Source organism: Schistocerca serialis, chromosome 4 (assembly GCF_023864345.2).
Source record: "Schistocerca serialis cubense isolate TAMUIC-IGC-003099 chromosome 4, iqSchSeri2.2, whole genome shotgun sequence".
NCBI lineage: Eukaryota > Metazoa > Arthropoda > Insecta > Orthoptera > Acrididae > Schistocerca > Schistocerca serialis.
Window position 1 is genome coordinate 207,419,014 of NC_064641.1, and position 13,595 is coordinate 207,432,608.

The 13,595-nt window shown below is 38.0% G+C and overlaps 1 protein-coding gene across 1 annotated transcript in view; it reads left to right on the plus strand.

Moving 5' to 3' along the window:
* The window catches only part of LOC126474352 (sodium/hydrogen exchanger 3), a 658,867-nt gene extending 654,141 nt beyond the window's left edge, over positions 1–4,726 (plus strand). Inside the window, exon 14 of the mRNA XM_050101818.1 lies at positions 1,248–4,726. Within this exon, the coding sequence (XP_049957775.1) occupies positions 1,248–1,675 (428 nt within the window). The 3' untranslated portion in view covers positions 1,676–4,726. The remainder of the gene's footprint in view (positions 1–1,247) is intronic.
* Positions 4,727–13,595: the final 8,869 nt, after the last annotated feature.

Genomic DNA, 13,595 nt, shown 5'->3' on the forward strand with positions numbered 1-13,595 from the left:
AGTGGTAAAATATGCAAAAACTGAATACTGGTCACTGTCTTCGGTATTACAGTCAAATTACATTTCTAACATGGCATAACACACATTTTACTATAAAACTTCAGATTTGATTCTACTAATATTTATAATATTAACAAATTGTAATCTAATCTTTCTTATATTTTGCAAAGTGTAGCATCTGTGTTCTCATGTCTTAAAAATGTCTGCAATGTATAAACAATTTAAATTTTATTCACTTTTATCTGTTATTGGTATTCTCTATTAGAAATTTAAGGATGTCTTTTTTTGTATTCATATATTGCCTTATCTATTCCTGTTTTAATATTGTCACATGACATATCATCCATCTTGCCTCTATCTCTTAACTTTCACAGAAGATGTTTCACCTTCTTCTCCAAATATTGTTTTATCTGGTTATTTTGCTCATACATTTCCCAGAAGTGTTATCATAAATGTCAGGTTCCAATGACTGTCTTAATGAGAGCATTTTTATTGATACCAGCATATACTTTGAAGCATGACTTCATCACCAGGGGTTCAGCTTATACTGACTTTCAAAATATAGTTAAAGTGAATATAATACAGAAAAACTTACGGAAATAGTGTTCAGATGTACAAAAATGTGTACTGGTTATAAACTGAAGGTTGATTTGAGCATCATAATGCCCTGCCAATGATGACTTTATTTATGTGGTATGCTCTCAACTTTTTCTAATCTATGAATTAACATACATGGATAACTGTAAGGTGACTATATTTTAATATTTAACCCTAAATCATGATACTGTTCATCATTTATAATATACAGAAATCATTGTCAGACATGAAACTGAGACTAAATTACAAAGGAAATCATAAGACCATATGTAGATGAAATACTGGGCCTTTAGACTTGCAATCTGATACTGTCCAAGTTGCAGATAGAACATGCACTACTTATGAAATGTAGCTATGCATACAAACATCATTTTAAATTTGCTTTATTCTCCCATATAAACACACATTTTTATTATTCTAACATCACAACCTTCATTAATTAAATGAAGCCCTTTCGATGAAACTGTTCTTTAAACATACATCGTTGGGTGATGAAAATATTGGCAGCTTACAGATTTTGTCTTTTGACGTATTATGAAATTTCCCAAAAATGTTTGCAAGTGTTGATATCCTGCTATCAGATGTCTATTTCCTGAAGGATATTGGAATAGCAGTTCACAAATAAACAAATTTGTATGATATTTTTTCAGGGGGCATAGAGCAACCAAAAGTGACTTCCGTAATTGGACTGTTTCGACGAGAAAGTGCTGGTTCAGTTCACCAGGAATCAAGGGCAAGTTCAGAATCTTCACTTCGAGAATCCCCACCACCAACTTCCAACACTGTGCTCCTTATAGAGGAGCCAGTATCTCTCCCAGGACCAGGAAGACGTCCACCCACTGCAAGAAGAGGCTCAATGCTGGAATTAGGATCATCTGTAAATCCGATTCCAGAAGAAGATAATATCAGTTCTCCTCTGGACATTGCAGGTGGCAATGGAAGATGGCCGACTGTGCGTCCTCCTCCACCACGGCTTGCTGTTCTTGCTACATCTTCTTCCTCTTCTTCTTCCTCCTCTTCACTTGAGTCTAGTGCTGATGAAGAGGAAAAGGCAGTTGTTGCGCGGACGCACAAATAGTTAAGGCTTCCCCGCTCACATGAAGGAGCAAACCTGACGAATATTCGCTACAGGTATCTACGTAAATTTGAAAGGTTGTAGACCACAGTATTTTTTCTGAACTGTCTATTAGACAGTCAGTCTGACATTAAGGTGAAATTTTTGGGACACTGTATAATACAGTGTATTTAAGATGAAATGCATGTTGATCAAAGAGCGAGTTTCATTAAGTTATGGTGCCTTTTATTTTTCTCCCAAAGTGTATTTTTTGCCTGCAGAATTTTATTTTCTTCTTCAGACATTAATGGGTGATATTTAATGCATCTTGCAGTGACATTAAAAAGGAGTGTGTTAAAAAAAAACTGATAGCTGGAAAAGAAATGGTAATACACACTTTTATAAGTTATTTCTTGCCTTAATGAACAGCACAAAATGTAAACAAGAGTAATTGTTGCTGTCTTGAACTGCAACAGAAGTGGTTACTGAGGAGTGCAGAAGTACTTATTATAAAATATTAATCGCACATTCAAATTACATGTACTACTTAAGAGTGATTCTCAATCCATATTATTGTTGATTACACCTCATTACTATATTTTTGCTCATTTTATGGTGAAAATCAAAACATTTTGAGAAATGAATATGTATTTTCTAAGATGAAATGCAGTCAGCTGATTAGTTTTATTGGCTGGTTAAAAGCAACACTACAATTAATAAACTTATGTGCCTATCTAGTGCTAACCATGTTGGTTGTTGTGTCAACGAATCTATTTTAGGATGAGGACAATACAAAATGATGGTTACCTTGTAAAACAAAACAAAACAAAAAAAAAAAAACTTTCTCTGTGATGAAGAAAGGCTGGTTTGTACAGAAAAAGATTAGTATTGTAACTTTGCAAAGTGGAGTACATGGTGTAAGGTATATTTTTGAAGGTGCTGTGTTTGAGTATGGACTGATAAACAAGTTGATTAAAAATAATATCTGATAAAGGGTATGAAATGATTTTTACTAGGTGGAGATAGGTTCTCATTTTAGAGTGTATGTAATTATTTTAAATAGACCATGGTGCTAATACTATTTTATTGTTATCACATAGGTAAAAAGTTTATTTTCATAGATCAGATATCCATAATGAAATATGGTTGAGTTAGTAAAATAACAGAAATGTTGTAAGTTGTAATGGGATGGAAAATTCCATACTGAATGATAAAAATTTGTTTTCATGTCATTATGCTTTCATCGGTCACATCTGTGCAAAACTTTCTGAACACATATATCATTTTATGCACAAAAATAACTTCTTGACAAGTGTTTAAGATTGTTTATTTTGTAATATCTTTATGTTTTGCTCATCTGTCATTCTTGTTACAGCTGTGCAACACACAAGAACAGATATTACAACCTCTTACCTCCTTGACCAAAGATAGTCTAAGCTTTGTGAAAGAATTTATAGATGTTTCTTCATAATTTCTTTTCAAAATATAATTTTAGCAGTTCTATGCTAATGCCATAACCTCCAGCCATATCATATCTTTGCCATCAAAAGTATTCTACCACATCCATTTCAAGCTGAATGTAAATCTACTCACTTTAAAAAACTTGAATGTATGAGCAGAGATTGCTCCATTATCATAGTATGCTTAAATTTTTCATATGGAATTAGTATAGTTTTTCACATTATCACATCACAACTTGTTACCAGCTACTTACTTTTCAAGCACAGTTGTTCCTAACTAAATCTCAGCAGTATTAGTTTCCTCTATAATAGTACATTTGTTAGTAGGTTATTTTCCGACAAAAACAGAATGAATTATCTAATGGCAGTTGTACCTGACAGCAGAGGTGAAATTAAAATTATAAATTATATCTTATTTGTCAAACATGTTCTTAAATGTACATTTTCAGATGCAGAAATATTTCCGACTACTGATGTCTTTGACATTAAAATCATACTATGTATAATTAAACTGTATGCAAATATGCATTTCATTAGTGGTGAGAGAATATGATTCATTTTGATTTCTCAATAACACTTATCATTTTCTGATCTGCTATAGGTATATTTTGGTAGGATGCCAGACTCATCTAAAGTGTTTGTGCTTATAATTTTCAAAGAAGTTTTTCTTTTTTAGCTATCTTCTTTTCTTTTTGTTTTAAATATATCTTACAAATAATGGGTGGACATGACTTCCACAAATTTTGATATAATCACTAATAAATGAAGGTTGTACTGAAATACAAACATAAAAGGCAGTGTGAAAATTAAAATTAATAATCAGAAATTTTCAGATCTGTAAAAGAATTATATCCAGTGAAAACATTCATTCTCTTATGCAAATGACTGCCATTTTTTTCTGTAGGATTTGCCTAATTTAGTCCATGCACTGCATTTATATTTTATTCCATGTTTATTTCTTTGTGTATCATCCCATGTTCTTTCTGCTTGGGATGGTAAAAATTTTGTTCAGTGATATTTCTGCTTGTACTTAAAATTTCCTTTCATCGTGTATCCTTTGTGCTTGGGGTAATGACAATATTTTTAATGATATTTTGACCAGTACTTAAAATTTCAGTAAAGTTATCATTAGTGTGTATTCTATACTCTCTCATCAATTTTGTGTAACTTGTATATATTTACCTCTTTTGGGCAAGGATTCTAAATATTTTCTGTGTAAACTGCTGGTCAGTAGACACAATACTGCCTAACTACTGTATTTATTAAAAAATACATTGAGCATCACTATTAATATTCAGGGCTAAAAAAATAATGATCTATTTCTCAACTTTATAAAGTTCTCAGATGCTTGGGTATACCATTTAGATGGGAAGCATAGAAATTTGTACTGAAGGCTTAAGCAGTGCTGACTGTCTATGAGGGCTTTTTACTTTGGTGATAAAACCATCTCACTAGTGCCTTGTTCGATTACAGCATTTTAAGGCTGTAATCTCAGCAGTGTGTTAGATGCACTATTTATTTATGTAATGTGTAATGTGAATTATGAATTTGTTATAAATGAAGGATATTGAAGTGTGTGAATGGAGATGAGATTAAAGTATAAACACATAAATTTTATCCTTTTGTTTTTACACATGCAGTGGTACCTAATACTGACATAATGAATATCATTATCTCTTTATTTTAACTTCTTTTGTACCTGCTACCACTGTAAACTGTTAAATATATGTTTCCATCTGGTAGAAAAACAACTATTCTCCTACAGCTGACTAAAGTATGGTACATAGTATTAACTAGGTTTTAAGAGCTCACTCATACACAAACAACTACAAAGCCACCCAAACACTCACCTGCAGTCACACTAACACTCTTACATCTTAATAACAAAGCCTTTGTAGAACCTATTTTCATGAAAAAAATTTGAATGTCAAGTGGAAATCGAATTATCTTAATGTGATATAAATGCATCTGTTTGTAAGTGCCTGCATCCAGTTACACAACCATATTGACCTACTTTCTCTCTCTCTCTCTCTCTCTCTCTCTCTCTCTCTCTCTCTGCGCATGTGTGTGCGTGTGTGTGTGTGTGTGTGTGTGTGTGGGGGGGGGGGGGGGGGGGCACATGCGCACACTCTTTGCACACTCTTTACACACTACACATCTTTCATCTACAAGTGAGCTACACACTCTTTACACACTACCCATCATTCATCTACAAGTGAGCTGTTGCCTCTTTGCACTCCCTGTCTTTATCTTTTTCTCATTACATGCACTGGTGTAGCTTCTACTGAAGCTTCAAATTGGTGACCACTTCATTACAGTAAAGATACAAGAACTGTCTACCAATTCTGTCAGTATTGATGGAACTGTGGGAAATACATTCCTCACTATATTGCTACACTTTGAACCCAACTTGTGCCAGGTGTTGGCACATGCATGACTGATCTGCAGAACAAAATAATGGACATAGAAATGTTCTTATGATTCCTTATTGGAACTGGACTGCTGCTTATAACATATATATACCTGTATCAGAATAATGAAATGATTGACAGCAAAGTGCAGTTGAGCATGGAAGTAGGCAATGTTATTGGTTTGCCATTGTGTGCGCACACATTATGACTGTAGCAGCAACAGCTGCATAGTTCCTTACTGGACTACCTACTCACACTGCCTTTTAATGTGTGGTACTGAATTTGCTTTACAGTATCGTTATATCCTTGTGACTTAACAGATACATTCCCATGTATAAAATGATACTGCATTCCTATTATTTGTATATCTCAATAAAAGCATCAGGTAGCACATTGTCTCTTACAATAATCAGAATGAATCACTTAAGTTGTCATATTTGATATGAAAGGGGTGTTAAAAAGGATCTGAATAGTTCATGTAAATACAATAACTAACAACATTAAAAAACTACAAACTGCTTGAGTATTTACCAATCAGTGTAGTGTGCATGCAAAGTGTCATACTTGTGCAAAGAAGTATATCTTGTAATGAGATGAGATTTTTTGTGCAACTGCAGTACATCCCATTCAGTCAGAAATGCAAAATACAAACACAAAAATAAAGATGAATTAAGGCAAAGATAAAAGCCTCTTGGTTCAGAATCACTTTCTTCCTCAAAACTGTCATTATCTGTGCTCTGGTCCATGGATGAGCCACAGGACTTGCCCAAGGATATAATTATATTTTCTTTATTAATATAAACACTTTCTTCACTATTCCACACTTCTTTAACAACCATTTCTGTGTGGCATACAATATTTCTCCTCTTCTACCACTACTTCGTCTAACAGTCTTTGAATTTCTGACAAAGTGAAGCTTTCGTTATTTGTGGACACACAATTTTTAACTCGTGCCCAAATCATTTTGATGGTGTTAAAGTGGCAGTGGTATGGTGGAAGCCTAAGAACCCTGTAACCATGTTCTTTAGCTACCTCATCCATAAAATACTGTTGAAAGTGTGGCTTATTTTTCTTTAATATTTCCATGAGCTCCACCTTACATAAATTGTCCTCAATTTTCACATTGTGGCATTTCAACCATTCAACAATGTTGGTTTTTTTCTTTGCTATCATTGGGGCATTTTCTTTACTAACTGAATGGTTTGGGGCATTATCCATCACAGTGACAGATGGCTGATTTAAGTTTTCCAGTTGTTGCCCTTGAAACAGTTCAGAAAAGTATCGTGGTTCATCTCCTCATGGTAGCCATTTGTTTTTCTCAATTTGTAAATGAGGAGATAGTTATGTATGAAACCAGATGAATTTCTAGCATGCAAGACAATTATTCTTGCTCCCATTCCCACTGGAACAGCAGAAGTTTCACATATGCTATCATCTGTCCAATATTCTCTGAAGGAATTACCAGCATTTACCTATGTTTTGTCAAGCCAGATAGTGTCTGCATGTGGCACTTTAATGATAGTTCTTAAAAATTGACAAAGCCATGCTATGATGTCACCTCATTCCATTATAATTTTCTGTCCATTCATTATTTATAGCAAAAACCAAGGGCTCTGATAACCATTAACAAAGACAGTTTGCTGCCGCTGAACAACTCTGCCTTGTAAAGAGCAACACACAGCCTTTTTATAGATCCATCTTCTTTTCTCTTGTAATGTCCATATATGTGGCAGTGAACAGAATCTTGTTGAAAATGACCCAAGTTTGTTACATGTGGTTCTGTCCTTCTGCACAGTATTTCTCCTTACAAATTTTAATGACAGTATTTTTGTGTATCTTCAAGGCATCTGCAGTTCTTTTCATTTCAACAAGCTTCCTTAGAGGCAGTAGAGTTGCACCATTGTCCTTCTCTTTCCCTAAGTACACAAACTCGCATGTCTCACCACACAAAGCTTGAGAAGATTGCTGAACTTCCCATTTAGCAGCCACACTTTTTCTCACACTTTCACCACAAGCTTCAGACATTCTGTAGCACAAAATAAACTTGCTGCACAGAGGAACAAAGCACACAATGTAATGGACCACAACTGTTAACAATGTCAGCCACAAGCATCATCTACAACTGGCTAAAGTAGCCACTAGGAGCGATAGCAGGGAGATTTGACAATGGTGAATGGAACAAGAAACACAGCAAATCACATTCTCTCATTGGCTGTTGCTGTGATAACGGTGCTGTGAACAGCTAGGTGTCAATCACTTTGTTATTCTGATCTGGATATGGCATATAGAATTATTACAGAGGGGCTGTCTGCACTGCCTTAGAAAGGGCAGATGTCAAACCATGAATAATATGCAGTGAGTGACACAAGGTGGGTGCTCACAGTTCAAGGTCCTGACACAACTTATCACACATGACCCTCTTGACAAGGCACGAAGCAATCTATAACTTGCAAACATGCTTGTGACAGTCTACGTAACTTAGACAAATATGTCAGCACACATTTATAATTGAACTGTACACACACAATGTTATTGCGACAATAAAACAGTCAGGTACTTGTAACACAAGAGGAGGTTGACAAGGTGACAATGGATACATTTTCTCTTCGCTTAGTCGAGTACAACTGAAATAACATAATTAAATACTCTTGCTGTACTGGCAAGCGAAATGACATGCTGTCAATTGGGGTACAATTACACTCTAATACCATAATGTACACAAGGCACAAAAGAAACAGGTAGGTAAAAGGACAAGCCATGTATGATTTTATAATAATTACAGTGTGAGCAAGGGAAGAGTGATACAGTCCATCAGGCTGTAGACATTAATACAAGAAATTCTGCAAGGTGGACGTACTAAGCTGCAAAAATGAAGCTTCTTGGCAGTGCATACAGATCTACTGCAAAACTTGGTCTGTATCAATAGTAAACGAAGCACTCTGCAACATGCTCTCAATAAGGCTTGCAGATGCCAGCAATTACAGTTTGGCCAAAACATGCCATACTGACTCACTGGCATTGTCTTCACTTCACTTGTGCCCACTTGGAGCACTGTTGTGGCAAGCCGTCAAATGTTTAGTCTTCTAACACAAAAGCTGTGGGATTAACACTAAGAAAAATCTTTTTCTCATTTAAATGGAGCTGTGAGTTGCACAGTGCTTGTGCAGGAAGTGCTGGTCATGGAGCACTTTTCTGCCACATGCCTTTCTGGGAAAAACCCTGAGCTGCAGCAAGGAAGTGCATTGCAGAGAGAAATTCTTGTTCTTGGGTCTGCTTTTGCTCATGGCCCAATTGCGACGTGTCGTCTGGTGTTGACATCTGTTGAAGCAGATGTATGGCAGGCACATATACACTGTAGTTTCATCACCACACAGTTCCCCCCTTCTGAGGAGACAGTGGATGGTGGACCTGGTTTTGTCCCATGGTCAGCCTGGCATAAGGCTGATGTTATGCCATGCCAGCAGCCAAGGCCAAGCGGGAGGTGTGGACAGTGTGGTACCGTTGTCAGTCTGTGTGGTGGGGCATGATGTAACATAGGGGTGGGTTCTGCGGGGGAAGCAGTAGTGTGCCCGCACAAGGGCAGGTAACGCACAGTGGGTGGTGCACAGTGTGCCCTGCTTGGGAGGTACAGTGGGCACTGTCCTGTGTCACTGCTGTGGGTATCCACTGCTAGCACCTCGTCTTGTAGACTGGGTCACAATCGCTGGTGTGGCAGATGGGGATGAGTTTAGCAGCGAGGGTAGAAGGGCTGGTGTCATCAGTGGCTCCGCTGAGGCAGGCGGCTGTGTATATGGCAGGGCAGCTCCCTCTCTAGGGTCCCATGGGCTTCTACCTGGGTTGGCATTGTTGGCTGAGGTGCTTCCATCACCATTGCATGGTGCCACCTGAATTTTGATGGTTGGCAGTGTACACAAGCTCAGGGGCTCTGGGGTTTGAGTGTGTACACCATCTTCAGGTAATCAGTGGAGACCATGGTGTGGTGCCTTGTGAGAGGATGAAGTGTGGGCCAGGAAGCTGCAGGCAGAGAGGTATCTGGAGCATCACATCATTTGCTTGGAGGGGGGACGAGTGTCCACTGGTTGCAGGTATGCCATTGAGTCATGGAGCTGCTACACAAAGACTGGTATTCAGGTCATAAGCGGCAGGAGGTACGGCTCAGTGAGGTTACTGTACATGAGTTCCATGGCAGATGTGCCCAAGTCAGCTTTGTGTACCACCTGCAAATGTAAGAGGACTAGAGGCAGAGTGGCAGACAAAGTTGCAGAGTGGCTTGTACAGCAGCTTTTAAAGATCTGTGAAAATGCTGCACCTATCATTGATGGCAGAGTGGTACCCCATGTTGCAAAGTGCATAAGTATGCTGCAAGTTTACGCAAGAGTCTTAAATACATGTGATGTGCCATTTGAAGTCCATGGGAAATACAGTTCTCCCTATTTTTCTACTTGTGATCTCAACTTGAGCTGGCTGTTGGCACACATGGACTGCATCTGCAGTTCAAATGGTTCAAATGGCTCTGAGCACTATGGGACTTAACTTCTCTGGTCATCAGTCCCCTAGAACTTAGAACTACTTAAACCTAACTAACCTAAGGACATCACACACATCCATGCCCGAGGCAGGATTTGAACCTGGGACCGTAACAGTCGCGCGGTTCCGGACTGTAGCGCCTAGAACCACTCGGCCACTCCGGCTGGCTGCATCTGCAGTATGAAATAACGGATACAGAAATATTCTCACAGTCCCTTTATTGGAACGTATAGCGTGTAGTAGGATTACAGTGGGACTGTCTGTGCTTGTCTTAGAGAGCACAGACACCAAACTGCAAATAATTTGCAGTGGGTGACACACAGTGAGTGCGCACAGTTTGAGGATGGGACACCATTTATCACACATGGCCCAGTTGACAAGGCACTAAACAATCTATATATTGTGAATGCCTTTATGACAGTCTACATAACTTAGAGAAATATGTCAGCACACAGTTATAACTAGACTGGACAATGAAACACTATCACACACTCGTAATATAAGAGGAGACGGATGAAGTGACCACAGGTGCATTTTCTCTAAGCTTAATCATGCATGAGACAAACAATACAATTAAATACTCTTGCTACAGTTGGGAGGGAAACTGTGCACTATCCATGAGAGTAAGTTACACACTAATAACATAATGTGCATGAGACACAAAACAGGTAGGTGAAAGGACAAACCATTAATGAATGAATTTACTCTACAACAATTACAATGTGAGCAAGAGATGCGTGATGAGGTCCGCAGACCACAGACATTAATACAAGGATAAATTTTTGTTTGTGGGAAATCAACAACTGTTTTACAACATGATCACCGTAAACAAATCTACTACAGTTGTAAAATAGTTTATTGACCAACATCTTACATGACAAAAGTTAATATATGCTACCGCAGTTGCAGTTGAGAAAAATATTGTCTGTCTTGAGGTCGAAGTTGTGTGACAGTGAAGTTATCAGGTCTCATTAAGAGCCGTAGGTGAAACCAAGTTAATTGTTGGATGTTTTTACCAGCCATCCTACTCCACTGTGACAGTTCTAGAGTCATTCAAAGAAAGTCTATAATGAGTAGTGTGGAAATACCCACTAGTAGGAGGCGACTTTGTTCTACCGAGTATAGACAGGGCTGTCTATGGATTCACTGCAGGGGTACAGATATACAGTCATGCAAAATACTTTTGAACACCTTTTCTGAAACCTGTCTAGAGCAGCTAGCTCAGCAGCCCACTCACAATGGAAATATCTTAGATCTTGTAACTACAAATAAGCCAGGCATTAGCGTCACTGTCAGTATAGAAACAGGGATTAGCGATGATTATATGATTATAGCAACTATGGTTACAAAAAGTAATAAACCAGTCAAGAAGGCTAGGAGAGTGTTTCTGCTAGATAGAGCAGATAGCCAGTTGTTAACATCTCACTTAGACAGTGAACTGACATCAATTAGTTTCAGTGAGATGAACGTAGAGGAATTATGGGCAAAGTTTAAGCAGATTGTAAATCTTGGTCTGGAGAGTTATGTGCCTAGTAAGTGGATAAAGGATGGAAAAGGCCCACCGTGGTTTAATAATGAAATTCAAAAAATGCTGAGGAAGCAGAGGCTGTTGCACTCTTACTTCAAAAGAGAATGCACAAATGATGACAAGCAAAGGTTAGTAGAGATTCATGCATCTGTGAAAATATCCAAGGGTGGAGCTTACAACAACTAGTACCATCACACCTTAGCAAAAGATCTGGCAGAGAACCTTGTCCTATCTAATATCACTAAGTGTATCTGTGGCTTCCATTCAGTCCCTTGTTGACCAGTGTGGTGGGCAGCTGAAGCAAAATTAAAGCTGAAGTTTTAAATTTCACGTTCAAGAAATCATTCACACAGGAGAATCATATAGACATACTGTCACTTGACCATTGGACGGACTCCTGTACGGATGACGTAGTAATAGCATCCCTGGCATAGTGAAACAGCTGAAAGATTTCAAAGGAAATAAATCACCAGATCCAGGTGGAATCCCAATTTGTCATTTACAAAGAGTACTCTATTGCATTGGCTTCTTACGTAGCTTGAATTTATTGTGAATTTCTCACCAAATACAAAGTCTCAGGTTACTGCAAAAAAGTGCAGGTGACTTAGATACTATAAGAAGGGTAGGAGGGCAGACCCGCAAAATTACAGACCAATATCCCTAACTTTGGTTTGCTGCAGAATCCTTGAACATATTCTCAGTTTGAATATAATAAACTTTCTTGAGACAGAGAGGCCTATGTCCACGAATCAGCATGGCTTTGAAAGCATTGCTCTTGCGAAACTCAGCTTGCTCTTTTCTCACATGACATACTGTGAACTATGGATGAAGGGCAACAGGCAGATCCCATATTCCTAGATTTTCAGAAAGCATTTGACACAGAGCCTCATTGCAGACTGGTAATGAAGGTACAGGCATATGGATGAAGTTCACATATATGTAAGGGGCTCAAAGAATTCTTAAGTAATAGAACCCAGCATGTTGCCCTCAATGGCAAATGTTCATCAAAGTCAAGTGTATCGTCAGAAATGCACCAGGGAAGTGTGATAGGACTGCATGATTCTGAGGACAGGATGGGCAACAATCTGTGTTTGCTGGTGATGCTGTGGTGTATGGTAAGGTGTCAAAGGTGAGTGATTGTAGGAAAATACAAGATGATTTAGACAAAATTTCTAGTTATTATGATGAATGGCAACTAGCTCTTAATGTGGAAAAATGTAAGTTAATATGGATGAGTAGCAAGAACAAACCTTTAATGTTAATTACAGTATTACTAGTATCCTGCTTGACACAGTCAAGTCATTTAAATATATGGGTGTAACTTTGCAAAGTGATGTGAAATGGAATGAGTGTATGAGAACTGCGGTAGGGAAAGCAAATGGTTGATTTTGGTTTATTAGGAGAATTTTAGGAAAGAGTGGTTTACCTGCAAAGGAGATGGCATGTGGGATGCTAATGTGACCTATTTTTGTGTGCTGCTCAAGTTTTGGGATCTGTACCAGGTCAGACGGAAAGATGATGTCAAAACAGTTCAGAGGCAGCCTGCTAGATTTCTGGCCAGTAGGTTCAAACAACATGTAAGTGTTAAGGAGATGCTTTGGGAATTCAAATGGGAATCCCTGGAGGGAAGGTGATGTTCTTTTCGAGAAACAATATTGAGAAAATTTTGAGAACCAGCATTTCTCGCTGACTGCAAAACGATTCTACTGCCACCAACATACATTGTGCATAAAGACCATGCAGATAAGATTCAAGAAATCAGGGCTCATGTGGAAGCATATAGACAGCTGTTTTTTCTCTCATTGTTGTAGTGGTACTGGAATCCTCCACCATGCACTGTATGGTGGCTTCCAGAGTATCTATCAACGTGTAGATGTAGTTCCATAGTTTAGGGGTCTTAGCTCTATCATCAGGTGTATCTGAAAACTAGCACTAGTAGGACATCATATCCATGCTGTAACAACTAATAGGCAAACATCTACCATAGATGTAACATCAAATAACATCCCACATTGTGG